This window comes from Scatophagus argus, chromosome 2, assembly GCF_020382885.2.
Source record: "Scatophagus argus isolate fScaArg1 chromosome 2, fScaArg1.pri, whole genome shotgun sequence".
NCBI classification, from domain to species: Eukaryota; Metazoa; Chordata; class Actinopteri; family Scatophagidae; genus Scatophagus; species Scatophagus argus.
The window spans coordinates 21,449,178-21,472,636 of NC_058494.1; the positions used below are offsets into that span (position 1 = coordinate 21,449,178).

At 40.5% G+C, this 23,459-nt stretch overlaps 1 protein-coding gene across 11 annotated transcripts in view; it reads right to left on the reverse strand.

Annotated features, from left to right (window-relative positions):
* The window catches only part of LOC124074964 (sorbin and SH3 domain-containing protein 2-like), a 45,659-nt gene extending 22,508 nt beyond the window's left edge, over positions 1 to 23,151 (reverse strand). For 3 of the 11 annotated variants that reach the window (XM_046418355.1, XM_046418346.1, XM_046418328.1), the window contains exons 1-8: positions 22,486 to 23,150; positions 17,213 to 17,394; positions 7,573 to 7,628; positions 6,284 to 6,373; positions 3,884 to 3,910; positions 3,607 to 3,731; positions 2,662 to 3,306; positions 1,495 to 1,920 (exon numbers count right to left, since the gene is read on the reverse strand). In XM_046418355.1, coding sequence (XP_046274311.1) covers positions 1,495 to 1,920; positions 2,662 to 3,306; positions 3,607 to 3,731; positions 3,884 to 3,910; positions 6,284 to 6,373; positions 7,573 to 7,582 — 1,323 coding nt within the window. In that variant the 5' untranslated portion in view covers positions 7,583 to 7,628; positions 17,213 to 17,394; positions 22,486 to 23,150. Of the gene's footprint in view, positions 1 to 1,494; positions 1,921 to 2,661; positions 3,307 to 3,606; positions 3,732 to 3,883; positions 3,911 to 6,283; positions 6,374 to 7,572; positions 7,629 to 17,212; positions 17,395 to 22,485 lie in introns of all 11 variants that reach the window. The other 8 variants (XM_046418339.1, XM_046418370.1, XM_046418385.1 and 5 more) reach the window with 8 other exon arrangements.
* Positions 23,152 to 23,459: the final 308 nt, after the last annotated feature.

Genomic DNA, 23,459 nt, shown 5'->3' on the forward strand with positions numbered 1-23,459 from the left:
CACAATCAATCACAAACGGCAGCAAAATGTCTAAATGTTCATTAATACAAGGGGAGACTTTTGCTGCTCTGCCCTACAACATTACATAATGAGAATATAAAAAATAAATAAATAAAATCCATTATTAGTCATCATATTGCTATAAGACTTTAACCGAGGTTGAGGAACACAGTATGGAAATGAGTGTACATGTAAACAAATACTATGGCTTGACTTGAGTCTGAAGTGACTGTAAGAACAGTTAGTGAGGGAAAGGGACACTTATCTTATCACTTCACTTCAAAACAGACAGAAGAGATTAACGCATTAATGGTAAACAAACACAACTCATTCAAATGCACATTTCATCATAAATTAGTTGTGACATAAACAAGACAACAGACAAGATACATTTTCAATGGGAGGCTCTTCTGTGGAATGCTCTCCCATTCAACACAGGGACATATGATATCATTCATCCGACAAAGGATAAAATAATTTGAACTTAAAGGCTTGTTTGCTCGGATCAAAGATTCATGATAGTTCAAAAACCAATGACTACTATACCTAACAACCAACTTCACAATATAAAATGAATTCAAACACTCTGCTGACAACACATCGATTTAGTGTATCCAGTAGTGTTTCTACATGGGACGCATTTCATTTGTGTTTTTCAGTTGTCGGTCTCACGCATGTCTTGTGCTTTTCTCGTATATCATAACTATATATCCAAAATGCACAGAAGCTGTACTGACAGTCAGCAGATTAACTCACTGACTACACGTCAAATTCTGAGGTTTGAAAAGGCTGGTGCTGCTCTTGTCTATGGAATTTTTTCCTTATTGCTAGAAGCGACAAAACCAATTAGAACCTCTGGAGGCAGAACTACAGTTGGGAATGAAACATGTGGTTGGACAAAACTCAGTGTTGCAATGTTGCAACACTGACTGATGCAGAGGTCACTGCCAGCTAATTAGAAGACAATGTCCTAATAAACTGTGAGTTCAGTCTCAATATCAGTCAAAATGGGAGTCTTCATGCACCTTATATTACAAAAGCCTCCACCTCCCCCTGGACAAGTTCAATCTTTCAAGATGACGGCAACCCGCAGCAAACAGATGTCAACTTCACTCTGTGACAACTTGCCTGAAAAATGGTTTTGTCTAATCATGAATTTTTTATGTGAACCGGCCTTTACGAGACAGTATAATAAAGTGGATTGCAAAAAAAAAAAAAAGAGGAATAACAAAGAGAAACACAGACATGTACATATGGACATAGAGTTCTGATGAATACAGACATTAACATAATAAGGGAACACGGAGGGCTGAATTTTATTTATTGTAACTGACAGGTAGGTTGTAGTTGGTGGTTAGTGAAAGGTAAAAATCAGTAGTGATAACACATTTGGTGAAGGTTTGGTTCAGACATCCAAATGAGTGAGGGGAGGGAGGAAACCATTTGTTTCTGGTAATGATATGTGTTACAGCAGTGACTTGTTTGGATAATTACGTTAGTAAAAGTGGCTGCAGCAGCAGTGGAGGCCACAGAGGTTGTTAGCACATCATCAAGGCCAGCAGTAGATGTGTAGGCAGAGACATGGCTGAGGGTGGGCGATGGCGTGGGTGAGGTGCCGGGTGAGTCCAGGCTACAGATCTGTAGCTCGTCCAGCAGACCCGCAGTGGACGACGAGTAGTGGCTGAGGGCTGACACTGTCACGGGGGAAGCTGAGGGTGACACGCAGCCACCGATGCTCGCACCGCTGACTGTGGTAAGGCTCGGCCCACTGACTGCACCAGCTGTGCTGCCAGCTCCGCTAGGAACATATGGGGTGGGCGACAGAGTCTTGGGCATTAGGCCTGACGGGTAGTCGAGTGATTCTGAGCTGTGGCAGCGAGAGGGGGAGTGCCGTGCCGCAGGGTCGGGGGAGGGAGGCCCCTGGTGTTGGGACGGAGAGGGAGTTGATGGGAAAAGGAGGAGAGGAGGAGAATGCTTAGTGATATCACTCATTAGCCACGTCGTCACAAAGGATTTGTGGAAGAAACATGTGAGCTGAACAGAAGGTGAAATGCTGCAGTGAAACCACCCTGAGGTGTCATGTAGCTGCAGCGTCATCTTCTGAAACATGATTGATGCTGTGAATTGAAGAGGCTCTGTTAGTTTGAACTCTGTGGAAGGCAGCATATACACAGACAGGTAATAGTGGTATTCAATAAATGAAACGCTTGGTTATCACATATATGGCATGAGTTCACATCTGTGGAGAACCACAGTTATTTTGGTTGGCTGGTTGTATAGCAATACCAAGACTAACAAACTAAAGGGCAACACACACAAGCAGCATGTGATGTATGGAGGGCTAAATACTGTGGCTTCAAGGACTAGTGCTGTCACACTTCTCAGTGTGTCAAGACACTAGAAAAAAAAATGATTTTATGAGTTTTGGTATCTAAATTTGGCACATTCCTGCTACGCTGCCTTGACTACTTCTGTTTTTATAGTACATTGAGTGTGTGCTATGGCCATCTAACAATGACACTCATCCGGTGCGTTACCCTTTACACACTCTTGATGTCACTAAGGCAAAAATCCAATGATTGTGTATTATATTGACCTGATAACAGATGCAATCATTGTCCTCTTTTGTTCTACTGTCAATGTATGTAGACACTTATGTACCAACAGTTCTGCAGGAGACGGCCTTGGTGGAATCGGAGGAGGAGGAGCCTTCATTATCTCAACCTGGGACGGAGCTGGGCTTTGATTTGTGGCGTGATCTGGGACCTTGAGTTCCACTGTGTCATTTGAAGGCTCTGGATGTTTCAGATTCTCAGGGCCCAAGCGGACAGAAAGCAAGGCTGTCTTTGTCAGGGGGGGAAACAGGGAGGGATCTCTTTGTGGAGAGGGGGAAGCTGGTGTTGGGGAACCAGTGGTCTTAGTTTGGGGGTCAAGGTAAGAGTTGCAGTGAACTGGGGGGTCAGGGATAGTGACAGGGGTAAGTTTGAGGGAAGACACCTTACGCTCCTGAGCATGTGTATTAGTGGCAGCAGATGCACTACAGTTGCTATTATTATTTGGGCCAATGGTCTGGTGTGTCTGTTGGACTGGGTTTGCGCTGGTCTCTGAATAGGAGTAAGAAGACGTGCTACTGATAGTGTAGGATTCTTTCAAAATGCCTTTCTCATTCTGAGTGAATGTTAGAGTTCCAGGGCCAAAATCATTAGGCAGGGAAATAAGGGAGCTGTAGTCTGGTGGATTAGTGCCAGTCGGTGAGAAGTGGAAACTCTCTCTCCTTGGGGGTGGCAAAGGAATGTGATTGATATCCTTATTCGCCAATTAGAATGCAACAGCCAAGAGAAGTTCAAGCAACAACAACAAAAGAAAAATCATCAGTGCAGTGATATAAATCATCATCAAGTCATTCCAAATACATACTTGGAAATACAGTTTGGTACCATGTAAATTATCCATAATTATTATGGTTTGTGGTGTCGTTAAGAATATTTCCATTTTTCAGAGACCTTTTACAAGCTAAATATGGTGAGAATTTCTTTTGATTAAAGAAAAAATTTCATTAAAGAAAAAAAGTCAACATCTGTTAGTGTCGTGTGTGAAATATTTTACCTGTGTTGGTGACTTTTTGTCCTGTAGGTTGGGTCTGACGCTGCGGAAGCCTTTGGCAGCGAGAGATGAGCTACTGGCGTCTCCATTCTTAAGGCCATCTGTTACACTACGTGACCGCCAAGAATCTGAAGGAGAAAAGTTAACAATGTTGACATTACACATAGTGGTGCATGGTGATTACGTTTTCTAGCCTCCTACGGGGCATTTCATAGCTTCTTTTGTCATGTGCAATGTTAAGATTCTCCACCTGAGTTCACCTTAAGGAACACAGACTTACCCAAGTCTGATGAGTGAGAATCACTCCCTGGGGAACAGAGAAGACACAACAATAATAAGTGACACCAGTTATTGTGTGATCATATTCATTCCTGTCACAAATATCAATAATACTGCATAGGATTATATTCAAATAGCAGTCATCTCACAAAATACTTGTGAGAATGTTTAGTGGGACAAACAGAGACTTGTAGATGGGCTTAAGGGAATAGAAGGTCTGAGAAAACACAGACTGAAGAGGAAAAAGGACAGGACAGAAGAAATTCTCTCTTTGGTTTGCATCACTTAGCCTACACCAGCTGTACCAACACGTTAAAAAACAAAAAACTACTCTGAAAGCTGTAGGAGGAACCACTATGTAAGAAGTCTGAATGAATGCTCCTACTTCTAATACCACTAAGGACTCTCCTCCTGTAGTTTACAGATAAAATTTTCTCCAGATAATGTAGTTTTCTAGGGAAAACTAAGAAATGGTTAAGATTTAACGTTCAAGATGATGCTGCCTCAGACATGACACACTTGTGAAGTTGAACTGGCTTGTGTACCAGTGGAGATGGCTGAAGGGGGGAAAGGTTTACTCCACAGCATACATAATGCTCCAAACTGGCTTGTGAACCTCTATAGTCTCGTGTTGAAACCAAGCAGGAGGTTGCTCTCTGTGTTAGAGAGATTCCAGAGGCTACAGATTTTGGCATGTAGTGCAAGTATAACAGTATGTTAAACAGCAGTGGTGAGTGTACTGTACACCTCTGCCAAGCCTGAGGGTCTCTCAGAAGCTGACCTGCTCATGAACCTTCCCAATAATGCTCCAATGCTATGCACAGGGGTTTTTTTTTTCCCGCCCCACAGTTTCTGCACAGTGTCCTACCACTCTTAGCTGACAGTGCTGAGACACCTACAGTTGTTAATCTGGATGCTGACAAGGTTCAAGCACAAACGCTGCTCTTTCAGCAGAGGAAAGGAACATGCAGACAGTGATCACCAGCTGTAGCCCCCAGAAGCTTTCCCTCGCTGTGTTAAAGATCCTCAGTTATTTATCATAACTTGACCTGTTATTTCAGTTTATGTGTAACATGTTGAGGATGAAGAAGTTGTGCCATGTCTCACCAATACATACTGACATAGAGGAAAGAATTAATAGGAAACTAGAATTACTGTCTTGAGGTTGTATGTCACTGTGCACCAGTCAAGTTACAATTTAAGTTTGTTTATTTCTGTCAGCCGAGTTGTAGTTCACCTATGAGCATGTGGTGGACAAAATGCTTCAAATATGGATGTTTCTGCGAAAAATCTACAGATTCTAAAACGGGATGCTTCATGCACATCATCAAGATTAGTGTAATCAGTTAAGTCTCTGAACGAATGTGACAGTCACAAACTCCCCTTCTGTTTCTGAGTTAAGGTGTCAAGTAATTGCCAGAAAAGTAGTTGATCTCACTCAATCTGTACGACATTTTGCCATGATTAGCATATAAATTCTTGAGTTACAACTAAAATTGTGTTATGTGAGTGACTTGAGCTTTGGCCAACAAAATCTAATCAGTCCAAGAGGACATTTGATCCAAATTTGAATAAATTCCCTCAAGGTGTTCCTTTTATATCACTCGAAGAGTTAAAGCAAGGTGTCTGGACTTGTGTAGATATGACTTGAAGACGTTTCACTGCTCATCCAAGCAGCTTCATCAGTTCCTTGTATATCGTGTTTACAAAAACGGGATGGACGTATCAATGTGCATATGGAAAGACAACCCAAAAATATAATGCCTTCGTCCATGGCTAATGCACAGAGGCATAAAAAAAGAAAGAAAGAAAATATTCAAGACAACTACCGCTAAAGAGGGGGAAATGGCATGAAGCAGCATGAGAACATGACATATGAAAGCTGTCAAAAAGGAAGATTAACATCAACAACTGCTATGGACGGGATGACTGATTCAGGAAGCGACAACAAACCCAAGACGGAAGAGACCACACAAAAAGGAAATAAAAGAATCACACAATGAACTGATTAGGAAGAAAAATAGCTTCCAGCAGTCCAAACGTTAAGCGTTAAGCACACGGAGGCAGCCACAGTCTATTTGAAAGTATTTCAAATATGCAAAAGCCTTATCAAGCTGATGAAGCCAATCACGATTGCAAAAAACAACAAGCCACTTCTTTAAGACTTACCTCATGCTCCGACAGTTTAATCCAAGGTTGTCACGATACCAAAAAGTCACTGAGCATACTACAACATACTGGACTATCAAATGCAGATATTGTATCGTTTTAAACACATGGTTTTGAAAAAGTATCGAAGTATCTTTAGTTTAGTCCTGTCAGTGGCCTGTATCTTAGCCACTTATATGACTTTTTTTTATTCAAGCATGTTAATTTGCAGTGAGTTTGTGAGTGTTAGTACCTGTGCCTAGATTTGGTGAGCTCTGGACCCTCTTCATGGGAGAGAGTGTGAGCGACAAGGCCACGCTTTTGCGAGCGAATCCTCCGCTATCTGAGAAATCACAGCCAGGCAGGTGATCATAGAGGCAGAAGCAGCAGCACGCATGCACATGCATATATACAAAGACACAAATACACACAAATGCATCCAGGCAGGAACATAATGCAAACAAGCGGAAGCAAAAGCACGTGCGTTGGAAGAGCCTGACTTTTACTGCATGAGCTCAGGATACGTAATTTAACTGCAAAGTACAGGTTCTACTGCATTATTTTACAGTAGCCTAGCTATTGGACAATACAAATGATTTAAAAGCTGTGACAAGTCTGTGACGAGAGGAGGATTGTCTGATATCAAAATAGTTTGGTAGAAAGATTAGCTTTAGCATAATTTAGACTTTTTGGTAACTTGGTCCGGATTAGGTTGGCGTGTTGCCAGCCCCAGAGGCAGACAGTGACCATTCATTTGTTTGTCTTATGAAAGCATTGGCTGTTTTGTTATTTTTTTCAGACACAGCTGTCAGTTTAGCTATTTTATAGATATTCACCAACCATTTTGGGAGGAGAAATGTGAGATTTTTTGTTGTTTTGTTTCTCCTTCAAATTAATTTTCCATTCAAAATGCCACTGGCTGTATCTCCACACACAACAAAACTGTTTTGTGTCTTCTTCAATATTGTAAATACAGGCAAACGACCAAGATGAGTCAAGCTACCCCTGGCAGGCACACAGTGTGTTGGTGTGTGGTGTACAGAAGGCTCAAAGACGAATTACTCATCACTGATTCTCCAGCTGAAATACACACTTGGTGTGGCTGCCAACTTTAGGACAGAGCTTTGGGAGTGCATTAAAAGAGGAACACGTCACTGCGGTTAAATGCAACAGGCTCACTCTGCTTATTGATGTTTTCAGTCATAAAAACCCAGGCCCAAAATGGACCAACACCAAAGTGGTGAAACAGGGTCAGGGCTAGAATTACAGACTCATGCCTGTGGTAGAGTAAAACTAGCACACATAGCAGCTTTTAAAATAGCTAGGTGGTTTGAAATCTGAAAACTTTTTTTTAAATTGTAAAGTATCAAATGTAAACAATAGTTTAATGCTCAGTTCATTTGTATGAAGAAATACACGAGGGATTACAAAAATGAAAATATAATTATTGAACTTTGCTAAACATAAATAATGGATATGGAGTGGATGAATGATACCCCAGAAATCTTTTACGGTATATGGTTTATGTATGTGTGTGTATACCTGTATTCATATTGAAGAGTACTTCTTACTGATCCACTGCAGAGGGATGTACTTTCCTGGAAAACAAAAACAAAGTATTTTAGACAACACAATTAAAAAAAACAGAGCAAAAGCTATTATCTTTTCCAGTGATTTACATTCATAAAATTATCTTCCTGATCTAAAATAACTGACTTTAACTGACTCATTTTTTGCATAAACGCTTTTTTTTATTAAATCTCAAATATAAGAAATCATTTTGGAAAGCTGCAAACGTCCTGCTGCCAGCTGCCCAACAGTGCTTTGATGGAAATCACACTATTAAAGAGCCAAAATATCTATGACCAGAAATTCTGGTTTATTAATGTTTAGAGGTATGAAAGGAGTCTGCTGACAGACTGTGACTGACTGCAGGTCAACTTAATTTTAAATTTCTTTCACAAATTTAATGTTTTAAATCTTGAGAAAACCTACGGGCATTAGTCAAGATCTCAATCTAGACTTAAAATGGCAAACCAAAGGATGAACTGAATCAAAGACGGCACTTCTCAATTTCCAAGTTAGGTGTCATTAGATCAGAGGCAAAACCCAGAAGCAATGACCCTGAACAGGACAAGAGCTTTAGAAATAGTTTCGAGGATAATGTGGCACAAATATGACTGACCAATCAAAAAGATCACAACTGCCTCAGAAATTTAAGTGTTTCTGGTTAACTAAATTAACAACAAAAAGAATATTGGAGGGGCTTCTGGCATTTTAAAATGTATGTCTTGTTTTTTTGTTTTTTTTTAATTAGCAAATTCAAATCAATAAGTCGGTTGCCAATACAACAAACAAGCAAAAAAAAAAAAGTTAAAAACATCTTCTCACAAGAGCTGTGAAGAGTTACTATGCAGCACTGTACAAAGTAAAATCAACACATGCTGCCGAATAAATGTTGAAGCCAAAGCCTAAACCCACGGAATTCAAATGTGGAAAGATAACTTCTTCCAGCTGAGTGAGAGACTTAATGACCTCAGCAAATACTTTAAAGCACAAAGATGAAACATAAATAACCTAAATGGTAGTGATAAATGACACAGAATGCCATGTTTACTTAACTGTATCCATATGTGATGCCTGCCTCTTGCTATATGCAGACCTTTTCTCAGAACTGTTGCAGTAGGACACATGATTGATATGAATAGCGCACACATCGAAAGCCAAAGGCACAACACGGACTGTTGCGTCACAGTGTGAAATGTGAATGTGTGCACATGTCATCATGGGAGCTAGTGTGTATGACAGATACTACAAGTCCACAGCCTACTGTGGCTGCAGAAGTGATCATATATGACTGGTATGTAAATAACTATAATACACAACTCTAACCTTGTCTGACACACACACAGATACTGTTCTGAAGTTTTGGGTAATGTAAGATGGCAGAATTCATGATATAGTCATGATGACTGGGATATTATTAATATCATAGTATCCTGTGAGAAGTTTGGGTGATTTTAAAGATATATGCACTTAAAGGTGATTTTAATCTTTGAAAGAGGGTATCTTGTTGAATTCATCAGGGATACAGATTCCACCAGATTCCGATATGTTAATTTGAATATCTGCCAATATCAATCCAATACCTAAATGAAAATAAAAATGAAGGGTACGTAATGGTGAAAGAACATACACAAGGCAGCCCTTTGTGCTTTAACTCATGTTACATCCTTGTTACAGCTCTGGATACAAACAAACTGACAATGCAGTAGTAGACATCAGCATCAGCACTGTGACAACGCTGGGCCTCCTTACGCATTGACCGGGATAGTCCTAATAATAAATGTGACTACCATTTACAGGGGCTTACTTTGGAAGATATGCAACCATATCCTGACATGAATGAATGTGTAAACATATGAGTGGCTCTAAACAGATGGCATGACATTAACATGTATTTGGCCATGCTAAAAATGTTATGAGAAGACGGTAAACCACCACACATGACAACAGTCTTTTCATAGACCCCTTTTCAACTGTGATAATCGCCTTTCTATCTCAATAATTATCAGTATACCATGATTTAACTACATATATAACTATTGTTTTTTGTCACAATGTGAGGACTTCCAAACAGAGTTGGTGCTGGTGAAGATGAAGTGCAATTCCTTGTGGGACTACATGAAGCAAAGCCTTGTGGGACACTTTCAGTGATTCAAGACCTAATCCTCACCATCATACAGTATGCTATCATAAATCTATCACTGAGAAACACACACACATGCACACATGCACTGGGGTAAATCATGGGTCTGGCGTCGCAGGCAGTCGGTGTCCAAATGATGGTCAGATTATAAACAGGATCATGTTTCTTGGGGACAGAACAGCGGCGACATAGCAGCTGTGGCCATGGTGTAATGTTATGGCTGAACGCTGGAAGAACACCCGTCAGGCTCTACAACTCCCAACAACTCCGACTATCTGCCCAGATGGACTTTTTTAAGCCTTTAAATACAAACTGGGCAACACTCTCTAAAGCCAGTGAGAGATCATTAGCAGCTCATGGATTTCAGCATGCCTATCATGTATATACTGGAGAGGCGCCAAACGTTTCCATAAATATTCGGTGGGTGCCTCTCCAAAGTGTAATACTACAAGGAAAGTGCTGGGAATACATTTTGACAGATAAAAACATTAAGAATTCTGTCATTTATAATAATGAATCAACTTAAATGTCAATTCCCCTAACTTTTCTCCACACTGAATTAAATCTTTACTGAACGAAAACTGAAAACTAAATAAATGAACAATAAACACTATTTCCAAAAGGGTTGTTTTTAAATTCTTGTCCTAGTTTTGTTGACCAAAAGATTTAGTGTGTTAATTTTGTTTCGAGTCATTTTACTTTCGTACTTTGCCGTGGTTTATCCACTGACTGTAATTTAGACTTTGGTGGGCCACTCTGGAGACTAGAGCGTATATAATTACTGAGTGTAATAACTGTGGGACTACAAATACACAAGTCTGAGCTATAAGCCACAGAGAGCCATGATGTCCAACGCCACAAGCCCATCAAGTCTTATTAGACTGTTAAGTGACCCACTGGGACGCATTCGGTTCATGTCAGTGGACTAACATGGGTTGAGATTTGAATCCCTTTTAAACAGAACATGCTTTAGTAAATATAACAGGAAGCTTATCCACATCTGTTTCTTTATTAGAAGATAGTTACCACTGATTTGAGTTCACAAAAAGGAACCATTTCTTTCATGGCATGACCATTTTTCCTCTCCTCGACAACATGCAAATGTTCGACACACGGGAACTTTTTTAAAAGCTTTGTCCAAGGCTAAAATATTTGAATTTAAAAGATAAAAATAAGTTGCTACGAGTATGTGGGAATTTTCATGACTAATCTGTCCCTGTGCTATTTAAATGATCTCATATAATTAGTGTGTAGACAGCGCTTAGATGACAAAGCAGAACTTAATCAGTGTAAGTTGAGAATTAGGTTAAAGCACATCACAGAATGTCATGAACCACAGTCTTTGCCTTCATGAATGACAGAAGGCTCATTTAAGTTTGTACTGAAAGACATGTTGGGAAAAACAAGTAACCCAGACAGTATGATAGGAACACAAAAGAAAGGAAAGACAAACACAAACATGTCCTCAAAGTGTATAACCCGGGATGCCATTACTCACTGGCAGTCTGCCCCGGCACAGACAAAACAAGAGTCCAAAAACAAGTTTGTCACCATCCTTCCATGAGAAAAAAAGGTAACAATGAAAACACCAAATAACAATGATTTAACTTTCTGAACTTTTTCCAGTCTTGGTCCTTCTGTACACTATTATTACAGTTTTCAAGCTCATCAAACCACACACTTTTACCCCGCAGATCAGCAGAATATCACTGGTAGAGACCACTCATGAGCTGAAACACTCAGCTGAGGTTGGCAGTCACCCATGCAAATGATTTATGCTGCTATTTATTTACTCCACATCCTTTACTTTGTTTTCCTTTTGTATTGAAGTGTTTTAACAGTGTGCAGTTTATCTGATTTTAGGAGGGACAAAGGGAGGAAGACAAAAGATCAGGTACTTTATACTTACTTTATAAATATTTTTTATGTCACCTTGTTCCACTGTTCACATGCCTATAATCCTGAAATTGCCTGAAACAATTCACCATGGGAAAAAAAAAATAAACATCTTATCCATGAATACGGCAAAATATATCAATGATTACACAGATAACCAAATAAATAGCAAAATAATTAAACCAATTAAAACGATAACTTATCAAAACTTAAATATAACTTTCAGTATAGCAGCAAAGTTTTATTTTAAATCACCATTAATATCTTTTTAGCTGTAACTAATTTTATTTCAAAATGCAGTATTTCAATTTAATTTGTCCAACTTCAGAATGGCATTTTGACTGAGCTTTAAAAGGCCTGTGTGTGTGTGTGTGTGTGTGTGTGTGTGTGTGTGTGTGTGTGTGTGTGTGTGTGTGTGAGAGAGAGAGAGAGAGAGAGAGAGAGAAGGAGAGAGTGAACAGCCATTGGAGATAAGCCGACTATGGCCTCAAGGGTCCTGACCCTGAAGTGGTCACTCAGACTGAGACATACTCACAGGATGTCAACAGATTAAGCTCCTTAGCAAATCTATTTAAAGACCCGACCAAAAAGTCATCAGTTAGATATTTTCTGTTCAGCTGTTCTATGTACAAGCTGTTGAAAGCTTAATAAGATAAAAAATACATGTATACATATTCTGGCAGGAATATTAATGCACAGTGGTGGTGTAACGGTGCAGTATTCTGAGGGGATTAATGAGAAGCTCAATGTATTATCTGCAATGATGGTCTTAAGTGAACATTAGTTAAAAGCCTGGACTCAAGAGTTTGATAACTGCAGTGCTAATCTTGCTTTAAGACAGACAACAAAATTCCCTCGAGACCCAACAAAAACCCAGTCGTGATCTGGATAGCCTGAAACCCAACTGACAGCCAGAGTCGCCCCTCCAAAAAAGGCAGAATTTAGAATTGCTTCATTCCTTGATTACTGAATTGGAGCCAAGTTATTTTAGTTGTGCATTTTTGTGGTAAAAATGTGGGGACTGCAGGGTTGTGGTAAGAAAAAAAAACTGAAAAGCTTGGGAATCAAAATAAGAGTCTTGCTATAAAGAAATACTTATTGTGTTTTAAGCAGACAAGTATTTCTAGTACTGCAAGAGTTCATCACGCAAACAAGGAAAACAAGTAAACATTTTAACAGTACATAATTCAGTGCTATTGTACACAGTACAAAGTTTGTCACTATGGTAGCACTGCATGCAGGGTGTTAATTTTCTTTTAGATGTCATATCAGAAGATGTATCAAGTATAATTTCTTATACTCACATCAAAGTTTAAAATTCATCACAGTCTTTCTAGAGTCTGCAAAAAACCTTCTACCACCGAAACACCGAAATCAAAATTAATTTGAGAATGTGATATGACGTTTATCATCAAAATGCACCCAGGTCATTTGCCAAAAATGTTCAACAAGAACGTTAGCACACTCATTGGTGTTTTGGACAGGTATCTGAGAACAGTTTAGGCCACACTTTCCTCTCCCCTCAGAAAAACAGTCAATATTTAGCCAGTCCATGGTTTAAATAAAAATAAATACTATACACATCGGGTTGTTAATGCCTTACCGAAAACTGTGCAGAAACAACAGCTCAGCTCAAATGAGTGTAAAGCACTGTTTTAAACTTCTCTTTCACACAAATACAAAGCTGCTTATTGTAACATGCAGGCTATTTTATAAGAAATACTTTATCAGCAGCACCACATTCTGCCACCACATTACTGCCACTAGTTGAACAACAACCCCTTCCAACAAAGTTTCTGTTATCAGCCTTGTTTGTTCAACCTTGCCAGTCATTAGCAGACCCCCCTCTGGCAGTATGAATGGACAGGGAAGGTCAATACACTGACCCTGCGTGCCCACTCACTGCCCATACTGCAAACAACAGAGGCCCGTGTGTTCTGCAGATTGCATCACAACCCCACTAACGAGCAGAGCCACTGGCCTGAGAGCCCTAATGCAATTATGCAACACAAGCCCAGGCACTGTGAGTCGGGGCTATGGGGGGACTTGGAGGAATGAATTGGATGTGACAGTTCATGGTTTTGTTATCTTATCATACAGAACTAAAGATACATTTAGTGTATACTAATACACAGAGAAAAAGAGAGGGATTATTAAAAAAAACAACAGTAGTATAGACATAAATTAACATAGAAAAAATACAGATCACAGAGAGAATGAGAGGTTACATAAAGGAATAAGTTTGAGGAAGCAAACACTAGTGAAAATCAAAAGAAGCCGATATTAGCATGTAGTATTATGTAAGCTGTCAGACTAAAGGCGTCTGGGGACACAGCATCCTCAGTAAACAACGCTGCAACTGTTTCATCTCTTCTCCAAGATATGTACACTACATATAGAAGTCTGCAACAAAGGCTGGCAATCACAACACTACGGAAGTGAGACAAACACAACAAGCTAATATAAACACAGAAGCAGAGTTACAATGAAATGATAGGAGGCACAAATGGAGAGACAATGTTACACGGTGATGAACGCCAAAGCAATTACCAAGATGAAGCTTGAGCTGTTCCTGACCCGCCATTTTGACTTTGGGCTATAGCTGGGCCCCAGTTATGGTTTCAGCTTATTCAAATGTTTGAGTGAAGGGAGAACAACTGTTGGTCACCTCGGTATCTCAAACGCTGTCCGTTGAAAATGCGATGTTTAAACTTGAGTTCTACCAGCTGAAGACAAACCACTTCATGTTACATTTTCTTATTCTCAAAAAACAGTGTGGATAGAAGCCATTACTTAAAATGCTACGGTGATGATTATATTTCCACCTCATGCATGTATGTAGAGAAGCTCTAAGACATGTACCATATATAGACAGGTCAAACTCAAACTGTGAAAGGCAGCAAAGGGGCTTCAAATATGACCTTTATACTAAAGAATATTGATGATTGACAAATGCTTATTTAAATGCCCTGCAGTATAAGGCAGTCAAACATGACAGGAAAATTAAATTCAATTGTAGTCTCTTTTCTTGTACTAATTTAAATCCAAAGTACTACCAAATTATAAGACCTAAAATGATGACCAGATGGGGCACTATGTGATAATTAAGAGGTCCACCTAAAATGTATTGAAACACATCATAGAGAGTCCAGAAAACTGCTCATTCAAACAGTAGGATAGTAAACACTTCTGATGAGAGAATGAGGGTGCATGATCAAATAGTGACAAAGAAATAAATCCTGAAAAAATGGTCTCTCTGTGCACTTCAACTAAATTCTTTGTAAACACTAGTTATTATGAGTCACTCCTGCGGGGAAGTTGGATCTGTGCAAAATACAACATGACAGCAAAGAAGCCTTGTGGATCATGACATCTCAACAGGAAAGAAAAATGAGCGGCTCCAGTACAACAAGAGATTTGATACCTAACAGAGAAAATTGGCTGAAAATTAAACTTTGAAGTTTGTTTGGTTGAGACTTTGTATGCTATTCTTTTACAGTACTTTCAAAATATAATGAAAAACAAAATATTTTGAAAATAGTCTGTCGTTTGACACAAGGCGTACGCGAAAGCAGAACAGGATATCAGCTGCGGCTAAGATTACATTCCCCCTACATAGTCTGGATTCCCCAGGTACCAGTGTTAAGTGTCGAGCATGAAGATAAGAGGAACTTGATTAGCAGGGGTGCTATATTTACTGCCATTAGTTAAGACCCTTTACCCTCTAAGGTGGTCTGGATGATTGAGAAAATCCATCTGAGGAATCTTTATGTACTCTGGGTGCGAGGCACGAGGAAACATTAGCATTTCACATTCACAATTCCTAAAAGTCACCAGGTGGTTAACCGGGTGATGAAATTCACTATCACAACTGCATATGCAACATGAATTATTTCAGAGAGGTTTACTTTTATCTGTTTATCACACTCAATATGCATAACACTCAAAAATATGAGATTTAATGTGTGGGCTCAAATGTAGGTCTCATACACTTCCAGACTATCCTCAACAGCCCTATTGATTTTGGCTTCAGCTTCCATTTTCCATGATGGCTATTGAACAACACCGCAATTAGCTACAAAAACCTCCTCTTACAAAGTTTTCTTGATGTTAATGGGAATGAAAAATACCACAACTAATGACACTGAGGAAAAAGGGATTTTGCATGTCAGACAGAGAAAGAGAGAGGACCACACATTCACATGAGACTGTAATTCGAGAGCCTTGTGTTTGCTGTTATTCTGTTAAGGCAACTTTTGAATGTCTTTGTTCTTTCGGACATCAGCTTTTACACAAACGCACAGTATTGGAAAAGAATGAGAAACTTAGTCATATAAACACATAAATCTATGTTCAAAAACGACTTATTGTGGTCCCTCCCTCGGACAGAGGAACACCCAAATCACAGGTGATACAGATCCATCAAACCACCAGTCCCAAACAAGTTTTAGAGGGAACAGACTGAATCATTTATGTATCAGTACAGTCACATCTACCATGAAAAATATGGGGTGCTCTGTGATGTTTACATGTCAGGTTGGGGAGAAAGGGAATCGAGATCACTTGTTCTACGAACCGAGGCTGGGAACCACCCCTCACTGTGCACCCAAGGGGTCAAGGTGACATTCCACAACACCTCTGAGACCAGCCTAATGGAGGGATTGGTGCATGGCCTTTGTTTAGTGGGAAAGAGGAAACCATGAAAAAGTGTGTAACAAGAGATGGTGTAGAAAGGAACACATGGAGGAAAATGAGATTCTGGGTCAAAATTATGGGAAGGAAAGGGGCAAATTTTGCTCAGTGAAAAAAAAACAACAACTTTTCTCTACATTTAGTCTATTAAAATACAAAAAGATTAAGTTGAACAGGTGAATTTCTGCCTCACATAAAATTAATTTCAACTTTACCTTTTCAATTTAAGAGTAACAAACATTACTTTTTCCTCCTCAAGTCTCAACATGTCTTCTAGGGTTATGTAGAAAACTTCAATTCACAAAACTATAATCCAAGTTATTTTACGGTGCTATTTCAGAGGTGACCGTGGTAGCAGCCACCGTTTTATTTGACACTATTTCCCCTGTCCACTGACACAAAAGACAAAAATTCTACTCTCGGTCTATAATTGTGGGTTTTGGCAGGACAGATAAATACAACTCCCTTTTGGTGTTTGGCTTGTAAAATCTATTCGCATCTCTTTTAATGTCCCTTTAAAGCATCAGCGTGTTCATACCAAGTAACACTCTTCACAAATGAGTAAACATTGAAAAGTGACATTAAAGTTGATTTTCAAAACACAAATATATGTAAGTCATACATCGATATGTTGAAACATTCTAACAATTCTTTCTTATGAATTAGCAAGGTAAATTGAACCTGTATTTGTTAATTCATAATACCCAAAGTTCTCATGCGTTTGAGCATGAAAAGGCACATGAGACCATTATTTGCGAATGAAACGTGACCCTGCGGTCTGATGATCTTTTCTGACATTTAACCCATTCAACCCTAAAAGCCTAACCTCTCAACCAGCAGAGTGCAGGTGCAACAGTCCATCAAGCAGAGAAATTTAACTCTTACCGTCATAAAACCAAAAGACTGGAGACTTGGTAAAAAGAGTCAGGTACAGGTGAGCCTAAGTTTCTTTTCCTTCCTCTTCCTCTTCCAATATTCTGATGTTGTTGTTCCTTCCTCTTCCGTCTGCTCAGGATAAGTCTCTCCTCCCGGTAAAGCTTTATTCCCAGATCTTATCCCGTTAATGCCTAGGACACACAGGGACAACAGAACAAGGAGAAAGTTAGAGAGCCAAAGAGAGGGAGTGACAGAGAAAGAGAGTTCCCTGTTTGGGTGAAGCAGTGATCAGATACGGCTATTTTCAGACTCTGGCATGCTCGTCTATGAGACTGGAAAGTTACCCCCCAGTGTACATGGGTGGGGGCTAAGTGACAGGCCTGACTATCTCTATTTTACCACACGCACACATGTTTGCATGCATGCATACCACACATCATGCACGCAAAGACCCACTATATCTATACAGACATTCAAATACTGTACAACAACAACAAGAACAACAAAAGTCACATAACACAATTCAACAGAATAATATAGGCAAAAGGTACTGTAGGTATAGCTACAGCAAGTTATGGATAATAAAATGAACTTGGGTTAGGATGGCAGCAGAGGTGAGCAGACAGAGAGGGGTGTATGAGAGACTCCACATGCACATCTCTCCTGCCAGGCTTTAATGTCACACAGTAGCCAATGTCGTCAGCGTGGGGCTATGTAAAGTGGGCTCCTCTACACAGAAACTGACAGGGGTGTCAAACTGTTCTCACACGAGATTCTCTTTGACTCTCTGTTGCTGACACTTTGATTGACTGTGAAGAAGGGCGGCTCAGAGATGTGCAAATGTACATGCTGAAGCACTGACCCCTTTTCTTTTTTATTACGAATAAAACATGTGCAGTCAGCGTCATATCTGAAAATGTATATTGCCTGTGCATTCACCTGTGTCATTAATATTATTACTGCTGTGTAATCCATATGGGAATGTGTATTTTTGGAAATGACCACACACAGACACACACGGGCTGAATATACACAGCAGAGAGGTCAGCCAGAAAGACCTCTAGACCCCAGACTCCCTGCTATTCCCAGAATGATGATGTAACTACTGCTATTAGCATCTCGTATTTAGAGCCTGGATACCTAAAACCAGCCAGGCAGCTACTGTGCAGTTAGCTTTTTTGGACCACTTCCCTTCACACCCATACCTGACAATAAACAAAACAGGCAGAAAAATCAGCAACTAACAAATTACAGGGTAGGAGGGTTCAGGAAGAGGACTGCAGTCACTACAAAGGAAATCCATTAACTTGTTGTTGGGAACACGGATGAGGAAAATCACGCTTTGGATCATATCATAGTCAATACTCAATTCTTAAATTTAGGTAGGTAAAAGACCCCACGCATCATCCAGAGGTGTCATATTGTGACACAGACAACCACCTTATTGAATCTCCACTTCTCTGTCATTAAGATGCTTAATTTTGCTGTTTTGGTTGGTTAACATCACGCTGGTCTTTCAACTGTGACGTTATTCTAAACTAATTACATCAACTGTGTTCCATGAGATAGTCAAAACAACCAGGCTTCTAACTATGGCATCATCTCAGTCGGCAGTCTTCTTTAAAATGACAAAAATAAATCAACCGTTCGTGTAGGTCTACATCTGCATCAAACGTTAAACGGGTCAACAGCAAGTACTTTAAGCATATAAATCCACAAAGGTAAAACATGAAACTCATGAACAAGCTCAGCCAACTGTCAACATGTTGCCAACCTTTAAATCAAACATGGCTAGACTTAGTTGTCCCGGATCAGCACTATCTGTGTCTGCTGTCATCGTGCGAATGATGAAGTGGTAATGTAAAAACCCCGTCTACACGGGTACGGTTGGCCCCAATGAGAAGCAGCACTCCTGTAACCCCCACACACAACAAACTTCAGACCTTAGGGTTTCCGCAGCCGTCTACCGTGATTGGTGTGTTAGCAGACGTGATCAAACAGCAGCTGGCACCCAGAAATTTCTGGTCACGTGCCAAGGATCAAGGAGGTATGGTGAAAAGCTGACAACTGACAACAGTGTTAATGATGTAACCTCAGGGCCAGTATCAGGAGACCAATAAAGTTCTGGGAAGCAAAAGCACCTGAGTTTAGTTCTCCATTAAAATCATTATCTGTTTATTTCTGAAATTATCCATTAATATACATAATGCTTTAGAAAAGATGACCGACAAGACCTCCACCAATATCTCAACATCAGCAGTACCGAAAAGCTTCTGACATTGGATGGAAGCTTGCAGATCTTGATCACATCCCTGATGAATTAAAACGAAACTGTGACTTTGATAAGCATCTCCTATCAGGTTTAGCATGTGAAGGAATGGTTTACAATTAAAACAATTAAAACTAACATGACACAGCAGCAGCAGCTTGGGAATGATATAATTAAAGTACCAGAGCAAACTATTTTTATAGAGACTGACACACACTCACACTCAAACACACAGACATTTTGACCTACGAGCCACTCTGGACGACAGTGGCCGCGTCGACATGGTCTCACCCGTACAGTTTCAACACCTAATTCATTATCAGCTTCTGTAAGGCCCTGCCATTCCCAGTTAAGAAAGTGGCAGGTTATAAAAAGCAGAGGAGCTCTGCATGTACACATTAGTAAGAGTCACTTACTGGAAAACACTTAAAGCCAGGAGCAGATCATAAAAGGAAAAATATATTCACAAATACATTGTTCAGCAGAGACGGTGCAGACGCTGGAGCAGGAACACATCGCGTTTTGTGCTGATGCAGTTAATACAATATTTTGATAGAAATTAAGAAAACAGAAGCAACCTGTGACAAATTTCAAGTCTGCCTATCGTAATCTACAAAGGTTTTACGACCTCTGACTGCTGTTATAAACTTGTGATTCAATGGACAGAAATACTATACATGCCGGGACAAATAAATACAGGATGGGATGGACAGGTCTAAGGAAAGATGCACATGTAAGTCTATTTTTTAATAAATATATCACCATATTTCTGAGTGTCACGATATCAAACTACTAAATGTTCTAGTGCTGTATACACCAGTATGTCACTGTGTCACTGTCTACAGTGGGCACATGAGGTGTTTTTCCTTGTGTTCACCGCCAATAACTGTAATTAAAACAGTAGCAAAAAGCAAGATAAAATTATAGATGTAATAGTTATATTCATGCTTAATTAATTAATAGATTTATTCGACATTATTGCGGCATCCCTGGCTCAAACTGACCCGGAATCAACAGTCATTCAAACCGATCTCTAATGCTGACAAAAACTCATATTTTTATAAATGAAAAAAAAAAAAAGAAGAAAGAAACTGGTTGAGCAGTTCGGGTAAAAAGTCCCCATCATCAAACAGTTCAGTCAATGAGAAAGCCCAGGGACCAAGCATGGCCTGCAGGCGGCCCCTATTATCGGTGAGACTAAGAATTAGACGAGCTTTTCACACATCACTTGAGGCATGACATCAGCTTCTGAAGGGTGGGGGCTGAGAGAGGGGTAGATTAAGGAGGAAAACACACCAGAGGGACAATGAGAAAACAGAAGGCACCAAAACAAGGAAATAAACAAAGGAGAATAAAAAGGAGTGTCTGTGTGAGATAGAGAGATTAAGAGTGAGTGGCAGAGAGAGAGAGAGAAAGAAAGTGAACTTTGGGAGTAACCCCCTGTTACATTCTGTACCAGGAGAAAATGTATCACATTCTCCTATTCCCCTGATGGCCTGCCTCGATCCCCTTTCCTCCTCTCTCTCTCTCTCCCTCTGCCTCTTTCACTCAGAGATGCATGTGCACACACACACACACACACACACACACACACACACACACACAGTCTCTATCAGTAACTCTAAACTGGCAGGTGCAGCCGAGTTAACATTAACAGAGACATACTTTCTGGCTCATCAATCAAGTCAAAATGCTATGGTCGCTCATTAAGTGTGTATATTTAAGCCTCTGTGAGAGGCTGTTTATTGGTGCAACAGCTCCACATGAGACATATAGCAGCCAACTGTTGCTCATCATATTGCATCCTGCTGTGCTGCTTCCTCTCCCCGAGACACAAGTATGCCATCATAGGAAAAACATAAGACACTACATCAAAGATGCTGTCCAGTGTCCAGTTAAGCCTACACACACACACAGGCCAGGTAGGCCACAGCGGGAGCGGTATGTGGTTCCCGGAGTGATAGTGTTACACTTTGTGCATCCTGGACACCTCCCACTCTCCCTGTTCGCTCAGCATTCAAATGGGGCTTACAGATACCGTTTGTCGCTTTTTTTCCTCATTACATCATCCCTTTATACCAGTTAGCTGATAGCAAGAAGAAAACACATTGGGTGACCATTCGTTACAGCTTTTGGTCATATTTAGGATATGACATGGACAATTCAGCCACAGATTAGTCTTAAAATACGGCATAAAATACACTTCTGCAATTGCGCTCAGGACTGATGAGGAACTTTAATAGCAGGTGAATGCAATAAACATACAGTCGAGAAGAAATGATGAAACTCTTCCTCAATATTGACTTCACAGTGCCCATGTGAAACATAGGCCTTCAGATCACACCATCCTCATGAGGTGTGTGAAATGCATAGGTGGGTTAGTGTTGCTATTACAAAATAAGTAACTCCATAGGGTATAATACAAAACCCAGGGTCCCATTTTCTCTAATCACCTAAGAATTAGGGAAGACAAACCCGCATAATGAAATAAAACTAACCATAGTGTATTATTACACATAAAATACTGTACTGCACTGTAGACGTTCAAGCTGACAATAGAGATTATTCGGATGTAGGTTAATCATGGAGATCCAAATTCGTGCTTATTAATATCAAGCATTCTGCTTGCTGTCTCTCGTCGGTCTTTAGGCTGTTACTAGTGTTAAACAATATTTTTTCCACAGCTAAAAAGCTCGTGGTTTGAGTATTTAGCATTCTTCCAAGCCCTGACCGCATCTTCCTTTAAAGCACTGGAAACAGCAATCCACTGGAATGCACAAAGTGGCGACCTTACCGCATCCCGGATGAGCTGATTCATTTGCCCTGGTCACGCCGATTACAACTGCAGGGTCATTGCTGCTTGCACAGCTCTTAAAACACTCAAAAATAGCGTCAAACAGCACGAAATTCAGCTCTCCGCCAGGACCGCTGCAGCTGCCTTAAATCGGCGCGGAAGGAAAAGACATCAGGCCGTTAAAAACAACACTGCTCATACTGTGTGTAGCTACCTTACCTCAAACCGACTGCCGCCTCAGTCGACTAATTCCGCGACACATCGTCAGGTAACCAGCCTCTTCCATGTGAAAAGTCATCTCTCAAACAAGCGCCGAAGTACAAGCACGCAACCAGGGCGAGCTTACAGCAGCTCGGAAGCTAGTGCGGTGGCCGAGTGATGAAACCGTACACCTGCTTTTCGACGCGCATGGATGTTGCCGGTCAGCTAACTAAAGGCAACTCCCTCTCTCGGGGGTCACCGGAGCTCGGGTAGCAATGCGGTGCGGCTCAAGCCGTGCTGTCCGCCTTCCCTCACCACACAAACCTCCACGAAACAGCGACGCGGCGGCACAATTAGTTACCGCATGCCTTTCCTTTTTTTTTCAAACTTGAAGCGCCAGTCGCACCGCGGTCCCACAACACTCTGCCGGCTCTTAAGCACTCGCGTCTGTCCAGAAATGGCCTGAACCTGCCTCCCGTTTCCGTTTGTATTATTATTGAATGATGCCGTGGCTTCGTGCGCAAAATGGCCTCTGTTATTTTCATTCAGCAACAGTCTACCCCGCGAGCTTCTTCTGATTGGGTCTGCGTGTAGCCATGGCAACGGCCGCGGTTCAATCATTGCACGCAGAGGACACACAGGGGCCAGTGTGTGTACAGCTCAGTGCTAACCGGAAAGTGCCACTTTATCTTTCCTATCTGCATCAGAAACACACAAAAGACTTACCTCAGCGATGAGGTAAGTTTACAACAAGCTACAAGCGTGTGTCTTAATGGTTAGAACATGAGGATAATACAGCAAGGCTTTAGAGCCAGAGCTGTGCCGACGTTTGCGTCTGTGTGTTTCCCTGGCAGCATATCAAGCTGTCATCATACTTATTTCATGTTGAGCTATACTGTAAATAAATCACAAGTAAGTTATAGCGTGACCTCCTTGTAGAATTGTGCTACTGGATCGTTTGAGGTAGGCTGAAATTGTGTTTGAAGGATGGA